General features: G+C 38.1%; 2 protein-coding genes across 3 annotated transcripts; both read left to right on the top strand.

The window, feature by feature from the left end:
* The first annotated feature begins 619 nt into the window (after nt 1-619).
* Nucleotides 620-4,061, top strand: LOC144636075 (putative skeletal organic matrix protein 5). Of its 2 annotated transcripts, XM_078495218.1 has the most exons (4): nt 662-714; nt 1,350-1,386; nt 1,872-1,998; nt 3,480-4,061. In XM_078495218.1, the coding sequence occupies exons 3-4, from the start codon at nt 1,894-1,896 to the stop codon at nt 3,978-3,980; spliced, it is 606 nt and encodes a 201-aa protein (XP_078351344.1). In that variant the 5' UTR covers nt 662-714; nt 1,350-1,386; nt 1,872-1,893; the 3' UTR covers nt 3,981-4,061. The 2 variants fall into 2 exon arrangements, with proteins under 2 accessions (XP_078351345.1, XP_078351344.1); XM_078495219.1 differs by lacking the exon at nt 1,350-1,386 and having other exon boundaries at nt 620-714.
* Nucleotides 4,062-6,731: 2,670 nt separating this feature from the next.
* Nucleotides 6,732-17,297, top strand: LOC144635583 (uncharacterized). Its single transcript, XM_078494675.1, has 6 exons — nt 6,732-6,807; nt 9,317-9,621; nt 9,894-10,008; nt 10,636-10,672; nt 15,963-16,089; nt 16,797-17,297. The coding sequence occupies exons 1-6, from the start codon at nt 6,732-6,734 to the stop codon at nt 17,295-17,297; spliced, it is 1,161 nt and encodes a 386-aa protein (XP_078350801.1).
* The last annotated feature ends 427 nt before the right edge of the window (nt 17,298-17,724 follow it).

The raw sequence follows: 17,724 nt of genomic DNA, 5'->3' as shown, positions 1-17,724 counted from the left end.
CATGGCAACGGCATTTTGACAGGCATGTTTTCCCAAATTTGTTATTTTGCGTGTTTCTGTTAATAAAAATCAGCTTAAATGGAATTATTTTTACATTTTTACGGGTTTAAAGAACCTTTTTATTGTTTTTGAGTACTTTGCAGTAATTTTGGGTGGTTTTCTGGCATTTTGGAAAAGTTTTGAAATCCAAGATGGCGGATCCAAGAAGGCGGCTGTTTCGACATCATGATGTAATTGTCACGTGATGTGACGTCACAATCCTACGTGACGTATACCAAAAGAAAGATGTTTGGACATAAAATGCATCCTATAAGTTTCATTGTGATTGCTTAAATATTCTGGAAGTTACATACCGGTCAGAGAAGGTCCAAAAAAGCCCGGTCTGAATAGGGTTAAGGCAATTTCACGTGACCAACGACAACATCAAAAAGCAACAACAACTCAACTTCCTGTGTGTCTACTGCGAATAATCGGAACCATAAGTGTGCCAAGAACTTGAAAAACTTGCTCTGTCCGCATTATTTATTTAATTCCATATAAAATATATTTTAAAAGAAATGAATTGCACTCTTATTAATCAATTATTTGCTCTACTACAGTCGCCTTGTTCTTCCTCACCGTGCCAAAACGGAGGTGCATGTGTGACGAACTACGAAGATAACACTTATAAGTGTCTCTGTGAGAGGAGTTTTATTGGAGAATATTGTGAGAAAGGTAGGCCTGTCATGTTAGTAAGAAATAAGAATACGTACGTTCTAAAATTTACGAAACGTAGATAACTGATTATCCTAACTGACAATCCTTTCCTCCGTTGAGCGGGAAGGGGGTAGAGTTTTTTTTGGGTGGGGGGGGGGGGGGCAAACAAACTCCCTTGTATTCGTTTTATAGACGAAGAGATGAGTAGAGATATGTATAGATCAACATATTTTATAGGATTATTAATCTATGATTATTAATTTTTTGCGTACGAATGAAGTGATTGCGATTTTCGTCTCATGGTGTGCGATTACACAAACAACTTTTCCCGGAAGCTTGCTAAGTAAGCCAAATTAAATGGATCGTTAGTGTCAGCATTTCACTCCATTAACGTGTAGAGATATGGAGTGTTGCTACTCCCACTTTTTACCCTCGGTTACCCTCTTATCATTTTATTTGGTTGCCCCAACCATTTACACGTGTTGTTCGTTTATACTTCTGGATAAACAGGTGCACTTTAAGGCGCTTAAAGTGCGTTACCATAAGTCTTATCTGACCCGAAACTGGATGTCTCGATCCGTAGTCCAACATGCTAAATAACCATCCCACCTCCTAATTCCATTTTAACAAAGCTAATATTATATCCATTTTAGTTGCAAAGTCATGCAAGGAACTGTATAACACATACAAGTAAGTCATAATATTTCTACCATTTTAATCCCCTATTAGTCTAACATGCACGTACCCTATTTCTATGCGATAGCTTTCATTTGAATGGTTGTAATTACATCAGAATTTTATCCGCAGAATTTAAGGCACATGAGGGTTTTTCCGGAAGTAAAGTTTCCCCGGCAGGGGATAAATGTAAATTTGATCGAAACTGTAACAGGTTTAAAGAAGGGGAAGAAAACAGAGCACGCAAGAGCACCTCAGGATTTTAGAGGACTGATTCGGTGTCCGTCTAATGTTCAACTTTAAATTCTAACTTTCAATTTACATTATGTATTCAATTTTTCTTATTTCTATAAAATTTACAACTCCTTCTCCAACAAATCCTTCAAAATCAACCAGAAATTAGCTTGAAATGTTAACGAGATATTGCCAGTAAACCCAGCGGCTAAAATTGGCATTCATGTGCATGCAATCCCGCTAAGTTGTTTTTGTACGATTTCTAGGTCAAGTGCAAGTCAGCTGGTTATGCTCGACGTTGATTCACAACTAACTTCCGTTCTCTGTCACTTTGGAGATTTTGGATGTGGAGATGGGGGATGGACGCCGGTCATGAAGGTTGATGGCAGCAAGGTATGACATTTATCCTCATCTAATTTCTTATTCTGAAAAATAAAAAAAACAAGGATAAAAGTATTTCTTAGATATATTTTAGGCCCCTACTCCTCAACTGCCTTCTGTCATGGCGGGGCCCCTCTCTAAGGAGGCTTCAAAAGAGCTGGTGTAGTCTAGTCTTATCGATAGCCTTGATGCCTTCCAATGCCTTTTGCAGGATCTCCTCTGCTCCTTGGTGACGGTCACTCAGTGTGCCCTTCTACCATCTCCCTAGACTCTTCACCGGTTGTTCTCTCACAGTGTGTATAGTGTCTCTAGCTACTGAGAAGCGAATCTCTCTCTGTTCTCTCTTTGTGCTGCGTTCGTAGACTTTGCAAGTACAGTGATGTCATCCATGAATGCTATCAATGGTGTTCTTAGTAGAGTAATGTCAGCCTTTGTTGATTTTAACTATCACAATAATTAATATAACATTAATTATTGTTTTTAAACACTAATTAAAAAGTTCAAATAGCTATGAACTTTTTAAAATGCAACGTGGTCTTCAAAACACATCCTCCCGCTTCTTCAACCATATTGGAAAACTGTTGCTTATTTGTCTGTTATGTAGAGCACATGAACATTGTATACATATCTGAGTTCAAGATTTATTTAAGGTAGAGTTAAACTTCATGGAAAGCGACAGCACAAGTTTTTTTAAAAAAAAACAATAGAAAATTAAAGCTTCTAAACGGAGAGAGCGAAGATTAAGTAAAACGTAATTTGTAAACCTCGGACGTACAAGAAGAAGAAGGCGTGGGGGTGGTAAGTGATTAGAAGATGGATACCATACCAACGCCCTCCAGGTTATTTCGCAGATTTAATTTAAATGGAGATTTACTCCTTGACACTTAAACGTTAAAAACTAACCTGGAGGGCGTTAGAATTATTTTTGAAAGTTCTAAATTAACGCAAATTTGAGATAAAATTCATCCAAAATGATAGAAGAATGCAAACTGTGCTAATCGTGAATTGTTGCTTACAACAACTGCAAAAGTTATTAAAATGATGAATCGTCTCAAGTCGAAATTTGCCTTAACCTGCATGTGATAACATGATTGCCACGAAAACTTCAAAATAAATGGAGTTTCAATTCAGCATGGAAACCACATCAAAGTTTCCATTAGGGACGAGATGAAGTCAGAGTCAAAAGTTAATCTAGTTTATGACTCAAGTTTTTAACTCGTCCCTTGTAGAAAATTTGATGTGTCCACGTTGAATTTAAATTCCATTATTTTCGACGTTGTCTTAGCAAAGTCATCTGCGGGATCCGAGGTGGCGGATGACTACGTATGATGTCATAACGAACAAAAAACTGTCTCATCTTATACAGCATGCTCAGAATTTTCTACTCAATACAACAAGTGTTCGTTGTTTCATATTAAAACCACGGTATGTGTTCGTCCGTGTGTATGAAGGTTAATGATCTCTTTTTTCTGTCCTTGTTCTATTTTTTTCAGAGCACCTTTCATTATAACTCGGGATACTGGAGCGAACAGAATGAATTCAACCTTCCTGGAGGGGAGACTGGGTTTGACACACATGAAACCAAGTTACCGACCTACTGGAACACATCCTTTTCCAAGATTTGTCTTGGTATGAAGATCAGCCAACAGATCAACTTCATTGTCATCAACAAGCAGGCCAACTCTCTGTATTCACTGATCGCTGATGGGGAATACCGCGCCACCTCACTGGGTCGTGACACGTGGAAGACGCTGATTGGTTCACAGGCCTATTTGCAGCCCAACTGTAACAAGGAAGGGTTCAATGCAGCTAGCGGTGATACCACGTTGGGTAAAGCTCGGATCGGTTACCTTGGTAACAACGAGAATGACTGTTATCAATGTGATTCCAGAATCGGGTTTGGCACAGGAGGGCGACATGATGATACTAACACGTGTGGAAATGAGGGTGGAGGTTCACACATCAAAACCATGGGATACATTTTAGTCCAGTGAAAAGAAAAAAAAAACAACTAGTCAATACAAAAGTGCTCTTAGTTAACGCAAAAGTTCACTTTTTCTGTCAATAATTTAGAAAGTCATCTGGGATGACCTTTCCTTCGAAGGTGTTGCTTTGTAAAAATTATGTAAACAATACTGACACAGGAAAATTGGACATCCGATATTAAACAATCTGGATTAAGGATGTAGTGCCAAACTCCTCAGCTGGATTTTCTCTGACGGTCAATTGTTTGCACTGCACACGCATACCGAATGGAGTACATCAATTTTTGTTTCGCACGCTGCTGGCAAATGATTAACCCTATTCAGACCGGGCTTTTTTGGACCTTCTCAGACCGGGGGGGGGGGGCTTCGGAAGCCCCCCCCTATGTATCTTCCAGAATATTTAAGCAATCACCATGAAACTTATAGGATGTATTGTATGTCCGAAACTCTTTATTTTGGTATACGTCACGTGGGATGGTGACGTCACATCACGTGGCGATTACATGATGATGTCAAAACAGCCGCCATCTTGGATCCGCCATCTTGGATTTCAAAATTTTTCCAAAATGCCAGAAAACCACCCAAAATCACTGCAAAGTACTCAAAATAAATAAAAATGTGCTTTAGACCCGTAAAAATGTAAAAATAATTCCATTTAAGTTGATTTTTATTAACAGAAACACGCAAAATTACAAATTTGGGAAAACATGCCTGTCAAAATGCCGTTGCCATGGTGATGTCAAGTTCCTGACATGTCATCCAACCCCACCAAATTATTGCCAGATAAATTTTAGGAAAAGTCAGAAAGTTTGGCAGCGTTTGGTTTAACCTTAAAAAAGTTATAAAAGTTCAAAGTCAGCGCGGGCCTCAAAAGCCCCCCCCCCCCGGTCTGAATAGGGTTAAAAATAGCCGTGGCCAACTTCTCTTTGAATTTAATGTACTGTGTACGACTTGGATTGGACCGTAAAAGTCAAGAAACCTCAGTTTACGCGGTCAAAACCGGATAGTAGATAGCTTGCTACGAAACCTCGCTAGACGATTTCATTAGTGTGGTAGTGTTTGGTTCAATTTTAACCTTGAAAACAAATGGTTATTTTCAATTGTTTTATGTTCTTTATCAAATATTACAATTCAATTTAAATTGTCAATTCAGTATCTTCCGACAAATGATTTTCTTTATAAAATTGGTGTTATACACTCTCCAGCATGTTCCTTTTGTGGTGACGAAAACGAATCCCTCGAGCATTTATTAATATCTTGTAATTATGCTAAGGAATTTTGGGCTGAGGTCATTGTATAATCGGCAACCGTTTAGCATCAGAGAAATTATTCTAGGAAAGCCAAAATGCGATGACGAGTTATTTGTAAACCACGTATTATTAATTGCTAAGCAATATTTGTATCCATGCAGATGTAAAAACACTTTTCCTCTTTTATTAATTGGCTAAGAAATATCCGCAACCTCAAAAGAGAGATAGCTAAGTCTAATAATACATTTTCTGATTATACGAAAAAATGGAATAAATTCTTGAAAGCGAACAATTAAAACCGTAAGTTGCACCTGTACCTAAAGTGTATAAATAGGTGTGATTTCCAGCTGTATTTTTGAACACATCAAGGTCAGGTTTGTTTGTTCGGGATGAAATGTGTGTGTGCATATGACTGTTTGTGTATGCCAATATTAAGTATTTTAAATGAGGTTATGAGGCTATAATAATGAGCATTATATTGTGTTGTAGGTGATGTAGTGTTTCCTTTTTAAGTAATATATTTGTAATTATGTTTTTTTTCACTTCAAACGATAATGTATTGTAATGTAGTCTTGAAGTGATGAATTGTTAATTTAAAAATAGTAAATAAAAAAATGAAAAAATCCCCCCCCCCCCCCCAAAGTGTAAAACTGAACCAGACGATTTGACAATCCTTTTTTCAAATTGTGTCGCGCCATCGGGGCTAGTCCCTTAAAGCTTAACTATATAGTCTTAATATCGGCTTTCGGAAGCCGAAAGTTATAACCAAAAGTAGAGTTTCAATATGTAAGGATTACTGCTATGAAACGTTAATATCGCCTAAAGGAAGCCGAGAGTTATCATTAGGATTACTGTTATGAATAATAAATTACTAGTAATGTGCTGTGAAGCTTTCATGACCATGACGAATTATCAGCGGCAGGAAGAGCTTGTCATTAGTTGCGGCTGTGAACTAATGCGTGATTTCGTCGAAGTTCTCTTATGTGCTTCTTAAAATGCAATACTATTGCTCTTTAGTGCTGACTCTAATCTCTGCGTTTATTCTTTGGGGAGTTTGCATTCGCTGCATCGTAGCTGAAAACGAAGGTTAGTGATTAAACCTACTTTTTATGCAATATAACCTGACCTGAACTCCCCATTGGGTTCACTTTGGTATACCTTATGCAAGTATATGCGTACAAGCACGCTGATGACACTTATACTTGTCTCTCCTTGATTTGAAGGGGGTAGTTGGAAATTGCCATTTTCTATAAAAACTGACGGAAAATGCATTTAACTTGTGGACAAGCAATTCTTCATTAGCTCATTTTGGCAACAGAACGATAGAAAGGTTTCACACATGTTTTTCTGCAGCTAGATTTTGGATAGTTTTTCGGGGACTGTGAAACGAACATCACAAGTCCAAAGTTCCAGAATGTTTGGTATTGTAATGTAATTCAAATTTAAATGTTACAATGTTATTCAAATTGAAATGTTATTTGAATTCAAATGTCGGTACACGTGAGAGCTCATGTTGCTAAGACCTGTAGCAGCGACTTCCTTCACTGTTATCCAGGGAAATTGTGCAACATGTTACCGCTATAGAGGTACGGAATAGAAGATGTATATTTTTTTGTCATAACATCATTTACAACATACTAATTTAACAAAACTTGGGCTGGGAGAACGTAAGCAAGCTCTCTTATAATGGTCTTCCGTTATATATGTGGCATTTAGTTAGGCGTCAAGAAAGGATGCAGTCCAGCGGCTTAGCTTCTGAATTGTGCGATTTTTGATACAAACACCAAACTTTGCAGGATTACAAGCATTCAAGTGCTAATCAATTCTCGCTCGCTAAACAATCCTCGCGTCTTTCATTTTGCGCAAGCGTCCTGGTCTCTCGCGATTCATTTCCCGAGGCCAGCGTTCGCCGTTAGCTAACAGAAGAAAAATAATTTTGTACGTGCGACTTGGTATCACTACCTGACATAATAGTACAAATATTTCACGAAATTTCATTGATTTTAAAAAATTACCGTTTCCATGGAAACTGGCGTTTTTCGGACTTGGCACTATATCTATAAAAACTTCTGTTGGTGACCTCTTTCAGTGTGCCAAATTTCATGCTTGTATCAAAAAGTGCACAATTCAACTAAAATATTGAGCTAAGCCGCTGGACTAATGTAAATAAATGTTCTTAATAATTTCGCAATTGTGTCAATTCAATACTATTGTACATAATGAGGATAATACCTTTTTACTGCTAATTTCGGGATAAATTTGAAAGTAATTCTTGCTAAATATATGTTTTTAACGGAGTTTTGATTACTTTATATTTAGCTGGTAAACTATTCCATAAAATAACACCTTGAGTAACTGTTTATACATACATAAATTCATACCTGTGAACCATTTTGACAACAGACAACCATCATTTACTTATCCACTTTGGAATAAAGGTCTGTAAAGTTTACGTACATCTCCAGAAGTATTTACGCTACGGTGTAAAACATCTTACAGTGTAAAAGCAGACAATGAAGCTTTACACATATTCACACACTTTCATTTTTTTTTACATATACTGCGGCCGAGTATCATACTTAAACCGCGCGTCGAAGGACTTTGTGAAAGTCTAGGCTAACTCATATACGACCGCTCTCGTGGCTTTGATAGCTCAGTGGTAGAGCATTGTACCGGTAACGCAAAGGTCGTGGGTTCAATTCCCGCTCAGAGACTGAAAAGTTTTTTTCAGGTTTTCAGCAGTATGGCCGCACTTGCATTTATCACATATATATTTCATTGCTACTGCTTGACACACGTTCATTTATTTCACATAATTTAGTATTTTATTATTTATTGATAGTCGTAACTTATTTTTGGTGTTGGAAAATTTAAATTTTGAGATGTAATTTACGGTGATGGGATATTGTCTTCAAGGGATTTGAGGATTTGTTGTTGGAAAAGAAGGCATTAGTAAACTAGTACTTTATTAGAGCGTTGTGGCCACCTGCTATGGTTTAGCCACCCGTGGTTGTTTGTTAGCGCGATAGTGATCTTACTGTGAATCTCTAAAAACTTTTGGTTTCCTATATAGCTAAGGCGCTACTTATTGTGAAATTAGATTTTTCCATCCTCAGTAGAAGAAATGGTTGACTATCTGATGACCAGAACCAATACAGGATATCAGTTGCCACTCGCTAGCACTTTTTAGGCACCATTCAGATTTTAGGTTTTTACCTGTTGTTTTTGTTTGCTACGCTTTTCGCCTCCGTACACAAGGCTATGGATCTCAGTGCTATTACTCAGACCTTTGCACGCTTCGCTAGGTTCCGACCTGACCCAAATCTGCCTTCCCATAAAGCTCATTAGCTATTCAACCTTATAACCAATCCGTCTAGTCAAAACTCGTTCAATTATTTCTGAAGTTTTTCTGAGGTAACCACCGCTCCTCTCCATTGGTTCAGAGCCTGGAAAATCGATTCCAGAAGTAGCGAGCCTAGCTTAATGTTGCACTGATGTAAAATGTTAGATAATTTCCTGTAAACAGGCTAACAAATAAAGCTGAACAACTGTAAACGATAGAGAATTGTAAAAGCCAGAGAGAGTTCAGTCGAGGCGTCAATGAAAGGCAGAATAAACCAGAGCCTTTGGTGCATAACTATAGAGTTCAATTAGGAAGAGCTAATCCCGGGCAACAACTTGTCTAACAATAGTAATCAATATTATAAGGTGTGCAAAGCAAGCAGTAATGTTTATTTTTTGTGGCAAACACCTGTCAATTATGACGTCCTCACACAACTAAAGCGTTGCAACACATTTCCGTCAAAGATCTACGAGTTTAGATCCGCCATCTTGGATTTTTTCCAAAAATATAAGAAAATCTCTGATTATTTTTTTTAAAAAAATGTAGAAAAATATAAGCAGGCAAAAACTAATTAAAAACAAAAGTCTCACTAAAAAAGAAAAAAAGAGTGGTTGTCACATAAAAAATCCATACACGCAACCAAGCAATTGACACTTTAATTTGCTCCGCTATTTACATATATTATACATCTTGAGTCAACACTGTTGCTCTTCCTCTCCGAGTTAATTAGTTTTCATTGTTTTTCGACACAGGACTGGATTATTTACAACAAGAGGATATATCAACGCCGTTCGTTTCCTCTAAAAGCTTCCGGCAACATGTTTTCCTTAAAGACGAGTTCAATTATTTGAATGTGCCTAGAGTTGGAACAGTGACAGTTTATGACGTCCTTGATTGCACCTACGAATGCCTCAGCAATCCTTTGTGCTTTTCTGTGAACCTGGCCGCCTCCAAAGGGGACGATAGGAAACTCTGGTGTGAGTTACTGTCTTCTGATAAATACAGAAACTCCCAGGAGTACAAAGAAAACAAAAGTTCGCATCACTATTGGATCAAGGTGGGTCCATTTTTAACTTAACAGTTTTCCTTTATTTCGCGTAACCAACAGTCATCTAGAGAACTGCAGACCAGGAAATAATAACAATAATAATTCATTAAAATATTTTAATAATAACAACAATTGTTTAATGTGTCAAGGACTTGTAGAACTTGCACTTTTCTCGTTATTTATTTATTTATTTATTTATTTATTTATTTATTCCATATAAAATATATTTTTAAAGGAAATGAATTGCAATATTATTAATCAATTATTTGCTCTTACTACAGTCGCCTTGTTCTTCCTCACCGTGCCAAAACGGAGGTGCATGTGTGACGAACTATGAAGATGAAACTTATAAGTGTCTCTGTGAGGGGGGTTTTATTGGAGAATATTGTGAGAAAGGTAGGCCAGCCATTTGACTCTCTTAGTTCCTTGCCCCCGGGGAGGGAATAGGACCGGGGGACTATATTTTAGAATTGCTACGAAACGTAAAATGCAAAGAACAAATAGCGGGATGGGGGGGGGGGGGGGATGGGGGCAAACAAACTCCCTTGTATTCGCTTTACAGACGAAGAAATGTATAGATTAATTAAATATATTTTATTAATCTTAGCTTTTGTATACGAATCATGTTAATAGGGATTTTTACCTCACAGTATGCGATTACACAAACGAGCCTCTGGGTAGCTTGCTAAATAAAGCAAGATTAGAGTCTTTTAACAGTCTTCTAACTGGTCTATTAGTGTCAGCATTTTACTCTGGCTGCGTGCAGAGATAGGGAGTATTATTTCTCCCACTTATTACCCCCGGCCGGTTTCATCATTCTGTCAGGTTGCCACAACCATTTATCAGTTTCCATTTATACTTTTGAATAAAGAGAGGCACTGTGTAAAGTGCTAAAACCGCAACCCAGATCTTGTCTGGCCCGAAACTGGATGTCCCGATTCGCAGTCCAACACGCTAAATAACCATTCGACCAACGCGCCTCCAAATACAATTTTAACCAAGCTAATATTATATCACTTTCAGCTGCAAATACATGCAAGGAACTGTATAGCATCTACAAGTAAGTCGTATTAGTCGCATTTCTAATATTTTAAGAGTGAGTCCGCACGAGAGCCATGCAGGCGAGTCTACAGCGCATCTCACCGATTTCCCTCAAATTTGGCACACTTGTGTAACTTCACTAGTACATTAACCATGTGCAACATTTTGGTTCAATTGTTTATTGTTTTGGAGAAATGTCAATCAAACTGTCAGACAGTGGAAAGTACTTAAATTTGACCTAAAAATATTCACCATGTTTGATCCCCTGCTACATGCTAAATATAAAAAGAAATGATACGAAACTTTTACATAAGACAAGTCAAGTCCCGAACAATAGAAAAACGTTCAGTAAGCTTGTGTCATTTGCTGCGTTTGGCTGAAAGCAAAATTCCAAATCTCCTTATTCAATTCGTATCAAAAAAGTGGGGTTTCAAAAGTCGTTGTTTGTAGACATGCGGCGTTTCTTCAATCGAATTTGAAAGTATCAATAGATTGCCAAGGAAATGGTGTCTCTATTTATCAAATAAAATCTCTGTTAAGTTTAAGAGGAATTACAGGTTCGCATCAATAAATGGTGTTAACTTCGTGACAATATGCAAATGAGCTCAACACGGAAATCGTGATAAGTTCAGAGTTTGTAAAATATAAACTAGATAGAATGTTGCTATAAGAAGTAAAACATCGTTATGAAGCTTTTTGCATAAAAATACTTTTAAATCGTTAGTAGTTTTAACTACTGGAAGTCGTTGGCTGGTAATAAGCAAATTAAACAAATTCAAACGAACACAAAGGTCATACCGACCTGCTGGTCGTACCGCACCAATGTGAAAGATATCCCCACAAGCAAGCATCATTGCATAAAAGTCATTTCCTTCAAGGGTTTTTGGCATCGCCCTCTTGGTGTGTAAGCTGCATTTTGTCGTATTTGCCAGCACCATAGTAATTTTTAGATGTTATCAAAACAAGTTGGCGGCGAGGCATCAAATATAACATCCACCGATCATGAAAACCGACTTGTTTTAGAATTCGGTCGCGTGTTTTGTTCACATATAAAAAACATGTTTCCACTGCAAAGAAATTATGCAGTCATCGTTTCCATCCAGTGAGAATCTGCGGCACAAGTGGTTTTTGGTGCTGTCGTTCTTCGAAGAACACCGACAATAGTTGATTGCGTGACAGACCGACTTGAGAATTTTATCTCAAATTTCATGTCTCAAATTTCACTCTGACTCAGATCATATTGCGATCGTCATGGCCTCGTTTATGTGCTTTCAAGAAGGACCTAACATTCAGGGGCCATGGAATATGTATTTGAGTCATCTATAAATGATCCAATACGCCACAAATCGCCATGGCTTTAATTTTCCATCTTTTTTAATTTTGAAAATCTGAAATCGAAAAATTAGCCTTTAATACCGACTTACCGTAAATAAATTAACTAACTAAAGAAAATTGCGTGCTTTTTACTCCATGAAACGTTTACTTGAATTTTGAGGCGAATATATTTTTTCTTTTTTTATTGGGGAGGGGGGGGGGGTGATGGGGGGGAGCAGGGGTGTCTATTAGACACGGGACGTTTATTAGTGGGGGCCTCTAATACAAACTTTACACCTCAGGGGGTAGGTGTTTATTAGCTACGCGGCGTTTATTTGAGAGTGGGCGTTTATTAGATCATTTACAGTATTTCACTCATTTACATTTATTCTAAGGATTGCCTACAGGAAAAGTGGGAACACAAAATAGAAGAAAAGAGTATGATTATGAGAGTTTCAGTGAAAATGAACTTTCAACAACCTGGTCAAGGCAAAGACGAATCATGAGTTGTAAAAAGGCACGCTAATCTACACTAATACAAATATTTAATTCCGTCGATACGTCGGTCCGTCATTCTAGCTTTAAATTAGGAAATCAGTAGGAGCACTATCAGAGATACAGGTGATTCCAAATTTGTTGAAATTGCTCTGGATCCTAGTTCCCAGGGTCTTCGTTCCCCTAAACCAGCGGTTGATAAACGAGTTTAGATATTAAATTTCGTTCCCAGAACTTGCGCATTTTCCGTCAGCCTTGACCGAACTGGGCCGTCCTCTGCCCTCTGGGCCATTTATGGTTCCGGTTTAATTGTGCGCATGCACCGGAGACTTGAGATGAAATGAACCGTTCTCGCCCCCAGAGTCTACGGTCCTTCTGTTCTGCGCCAGGGATCGAGACCTCTGCCGTTAATGTCTGTTAAGCTACGCAACGAATAGAAGGCGGGGTTTGGCTGGGAATGAAAAGGGATGAGGCACCAGCGGAGTGGCCCCGAGGCGAAAGCGGAAACCCGACTGAGAAGTAAGTGCTTGGACGGTTGCTATAGAAACCGGCTCCTTATCGAGGCCCTTTGAGTCACACTAGGGCTTTCCACAAGTTGCTCGGCAACTTTTTGGCATTTTTTCATGTTTCGAGCAACTTTTTCCCTTTGGAGCAACTTTTTTCCTCTCGAGCAACTTGTTGCATTTTGAGCAATTTACAGACCGAAGATTTTCGAAGATTATACGAGTGCTGTTCTAAGGCAAAACGAACGTTTCCGAAGACTTAGAAAGTTTGCCGAAGATTTTCGAGGGACATCTGAAGACGTTTCAACATTCGGCTCATTCTGCATTAAAACATTACAAAACTCGTCAGCAAACATGACGTCATCGATATCTTCACGATTTTTCCCAGTTAAAGGAATTCCCCTTAATATGTTATTTAGATACTTCTTTTTCTGTAAAATTGCATAAAACTGCTTTGAAGATCTTACTCTCAAAGGGAAATTAGCATATATTTAGAAAAAATTCTTTTGGTTAGAAGTAGCGTTTTGGATTTTTTGGAGCAACTTTCGAGCAACGTTTATTATCAGAAGCAACGTTTTTGGATTTTTGGAGCAACTTTTGCGCAACTTTTTGAGATATTACGGGCAACTTTTTGGGAAATCTGGAGCAACTTGTGAAAAGCCCTAAGTCACACTGCCCGAAGCCAGTGGAGAGCACGGATGAAAGAAAGAAGGATATAGTGAAGGCTAGAGCAACGAAAAAGAAACTACTTGCAGCAAGCGAGCAGAATGCAAATATACGCGTCAGCATGACCACATGTCGACAGCGCACGAAAGACATGATCCACGAGGGCGAGGCTGCACCAGGCACGAACTCAAACCAGTTTAAATTCGTGCGACTGATCGCAGTGACAAAATGAGTGAAAGCAGCCTTGTCGCAGCGTGTGTGCACTTCTGCGACAAGTCACTGCGACAAAATATAAACTAACCAATGAGAGAGCGTCATGTATTGAATTCAAAAACTAGTTTACATTCTCCCTCTTCCAAATTCGCTGCAGGTGCACCGAATAAATGCCTTGTTGCAGGGACTTTTTGAAGTAGTACACACGATGCGACGCAGAGAACCTCACTTAAGGTTTATTAGTACTTCATTGGTGTTTTCATTAATTTGAAAGGAATATTGTGTATAAGCTACTTTAACATTTCCATATATCACATTGATCTGCAATATGGCATGAACAGGAGCTAGAGAGATGGTGGATATAACCCCAGTGTATAAGAACTGAGTGAAGTCCAATTGGGTATGTAATTATACGCGTTATTAACAAAATCGAACTGCGCGGTCGTTCGATTTTGTTAACAAGGCCTTTGAAAGACCTTTCAATTGGCATTAATGGTTTTCACATCCACACTATAAATCAAACATTCAGTTAGGGACGCAACATAAAGTCATTATTTTTTTGGAGGAGTGGCCAAGTGGGATAAAGAATCCTGGAAAAAAAATTGTTTGCAATAGCAAAATGCCCACATAAATTGTTTGAAGACATCAAAAAACATTGTCTGCAGAAAGATGCAGCTGGAAAAATTGTTTGGACAGAGAGCGCCACGGAAAAAATCGTCTGTACTGTACTATACTACGCTTCGAGTAAAACAATGGTCCATTCCAGCGTTTCGATCGAGCACTGAGGCAAGTCTTGAGAGACTGGGTACTAGTCCAAAACAACATGGCGCCCAGGTGAAAAGTAACTTGCCAGGCTTATGAAAATGTGAAGTACTGAGGCCATCGCTTACGAGACAAGTGGAAACTAAATCCTTGCAGAATTGTTTGTGAACATTATATCTACCGGGTAGACAGAAGTGAGCGACGTTTTCTCTTTCCAATCTGCACGTGAAGATACGCTTGAATTCGATCGATGATGAACATGGCAAGTGGCTTGTTTACCTTTTCTCACGCCGTAAGTCTGTTTTTATGGGCACTAAATAGCCGGATAATTAACATCACGAACCATTTTAGATGCTAAAAGTTTTATTGGATTTATGTAAGCGGTATTTCTCACGTCCTCAGGCGACCTATCCATCATGTTATGAAACTCGTTCTAAAACTTTCAGAACTTGTTTTTGTTTTGCTCACATGTAGCACATTTTTGTACGCTAAAATCATACGTGCCGATTGAACTTAACATACTTTTTTTGACTTTAATTTATTATTTGGTAAATGTTTTACAAAATAATGGCTAATGGAACCATCAGAATAACGCCGCATCGGCGATATTCAAACGTAATTTTACCCTAAAATCTCTAGTGTCACACATTGCACGAAAGACCTTATTTTTAAAATAGGTTTACTACCAAACCAGAGAGCGATAAAAAATATCTTGATGACATCATTTAAATTGTACTAGGTGATACTAATTACAGTGGTGTTTTGATATGGAAAGCTTCAATTCTTGCAGAGATATTTTGGTCGAAAGATGGGTCAAAATTTGTGTATTTTTTGGCTCAAAACCGACCATGGGCACGTTGACCACGATATCTTCCACACGTTAAAGAATTTTGCGATAATATTCTACCTACAGCATTATCATCTCAATATGTAGCCCCATGCAAAATATAAAGGAAATCTGAGAGGGTCGATGTAGACTCAAATTTTAATATTGCATGGATTTCAGATGGACCCTTTCTTAATCTCCTATTAGTGTAACATACATATACCCCATTTTAACGCTCTTTAGGCGAAACCTTTTCGATATTTGTTTTCTTTCTAGGACGAAAACATATTTTTCGACATAATAAACTGTACCATATGAAAGTTCTATCCAATAGCTTTCATTTTAATGGTTATAATCTCGCATGATGATTTTTATACGAATTTTGTCTTATACATTTTTTTTTTGTATAGAGGATTTTTATTCGCAGAGTTAAGCCACATAAGAGTTTGTTTCTGGGGGTAAAAATATTACGAGCAAGAGTCTTCGAAGACCACCATCAATTTTAACCTATTTTTTGGTACGATCTCTAGGTCAAGTGCAAGTCAGCTGGTAATGCTCGACGTTGATTCACAACAAACTTCCGTTCTCTGTCACTTTAGAGATTTTGGATGTGGAGATGGGGGATGGACGCCGGTCATGAAGATTGATGGCACTAAGGTATGGTGAAACTCGCCGAAAGCGACAGCACAAGTAAACAAAACACCAGAAGTCTAAAACGTCTAAACGAAGAAGGCAAAGGTTAAGTTAAACGTAATTTTGATCCTTAGACGTACAAGAAGGGGAAGGGATGGGGGTAGGGAGTTATTAGGGGAAGTATACAACTCCCATGATTTCCAGTTTTTTTACAATCTTAAAAAGAGGATTTACTCCTCGACAACAAAGCTTTAGCTTAAACGTATACCTTCTGGAAACTTTGATATATACACGATGAATTGAAATTCTATTATTTTTGACGTCGCCGTGGCTATCACGTTTTCATACGCAGGTTAAGGAAAATTTCGATATTTTTTGAGATGTTTCTTAATTTTAATGAATTTCATCACTTTTTGTAAGCAACATTGCAAAGTCAACACAGTTTACATTTTACATTTCTCTATCATTTTAGATTATTTTGATCTCAAATTTGCGTTATTTTATGACTTCCAGAAAAAAATAGCTAACATCCAAGGTTGCCTATGTATGACGTCATAACGAACAAAATCATCTCATCTTATACAGCATTCCTACGACTTTCTCTTATCTCTCTAGGACTATATGTTAATACAACATGTATGTGTTATATCATTATAAGATCCACGGCGGGGTATGTGTTAGTTTGTATATATGACAGTTAATGATATGTTTTTCTTGTTCTATTTCCTCAGAACACCTTTCATTTCAACTCGGGGTACTGGAGTGATAAAAATGGATACAACGTTCCTGGAGGGAAGACTGGGTTTGACACACAAGAGACCAAGTTACCGACCTACTGGAACACATCCTTCTCCAAGATTTGTCTTGGAATGAAGATCGGCCAACAGATCAAGTTTATTGTCATCAACAAGCAGGCCAACTCTCTGTACTCACTGATCGCTGATGGGCAACACCAAAAAACGTCACTGGGTCGTGACACGTGGAAGACGCTGATTGGTTCTCAGGCCTATTTGCAGCCCAAATGTAACAGGGAAGGGTTCAATGCAGCTAGTGGTAGAATTGACTTGGGTAAAGCTCGAATCGGTATCCTTGGTAACAACGAAAATGACTGCATCACCTGTGATTCCAGAATCGGGTTTGGCACAGGAGGGAAACATGATGACTCCAACACGTGTGGAAACGAGGGTGAAGGTTCACACATCAAAGCCATGGGATATATCCTAGTGCACTGAAACATAACTGGAGAATGAAGATAACAAGAAGTCAATACATGAGTTTTCTTTGTTAACACCTCTTACTTAGGACTCACATCCTCATAGTTTTCTGTCAATAATTTAGGAAGTCATCTATGTCGACCTTTCCTTCGAAGGTGTTGCTGTAACAGATATAAACAATACTGAAACAGGAAATTTGACATTTAAGATTAAACAAACTGGATTAAGAATGTAGTGCCATAGGCTCCTCAGCTGGAATTTATCTGTCTTTGAATTTAACCGCACACGCACATCGCTTTGAGTACATCAATGTTGTTAACGTTTCGCACGATGTTGGAAAATAATTAAAATTATTACTGATAAACTTTTCTTTGAAGGTAATTTTTCTGATTGGACCACACGGGTAACAAAAGCTCAGTTTACGTGGCGAAAACTGGATAGTAGT

This window comes from Oculina patagonica, chromosome 13, assembly GCF_052425735.1.
Source record: "Oculina patagonica isolate OP01 chromosome 13, crgOcupat, whole genome shotgun sequence".
Lineage (NCBI taxonomy): Eukaryota > Metazoa > Cnidaria > Anthozoa > Scleractinia > Oculinidae > Oculina > Oculina patagonica.
Note: the sequence above shows the minus strand (reverse complement) of the source record. Positions and strands in the feature narration are given on the sequence as shown.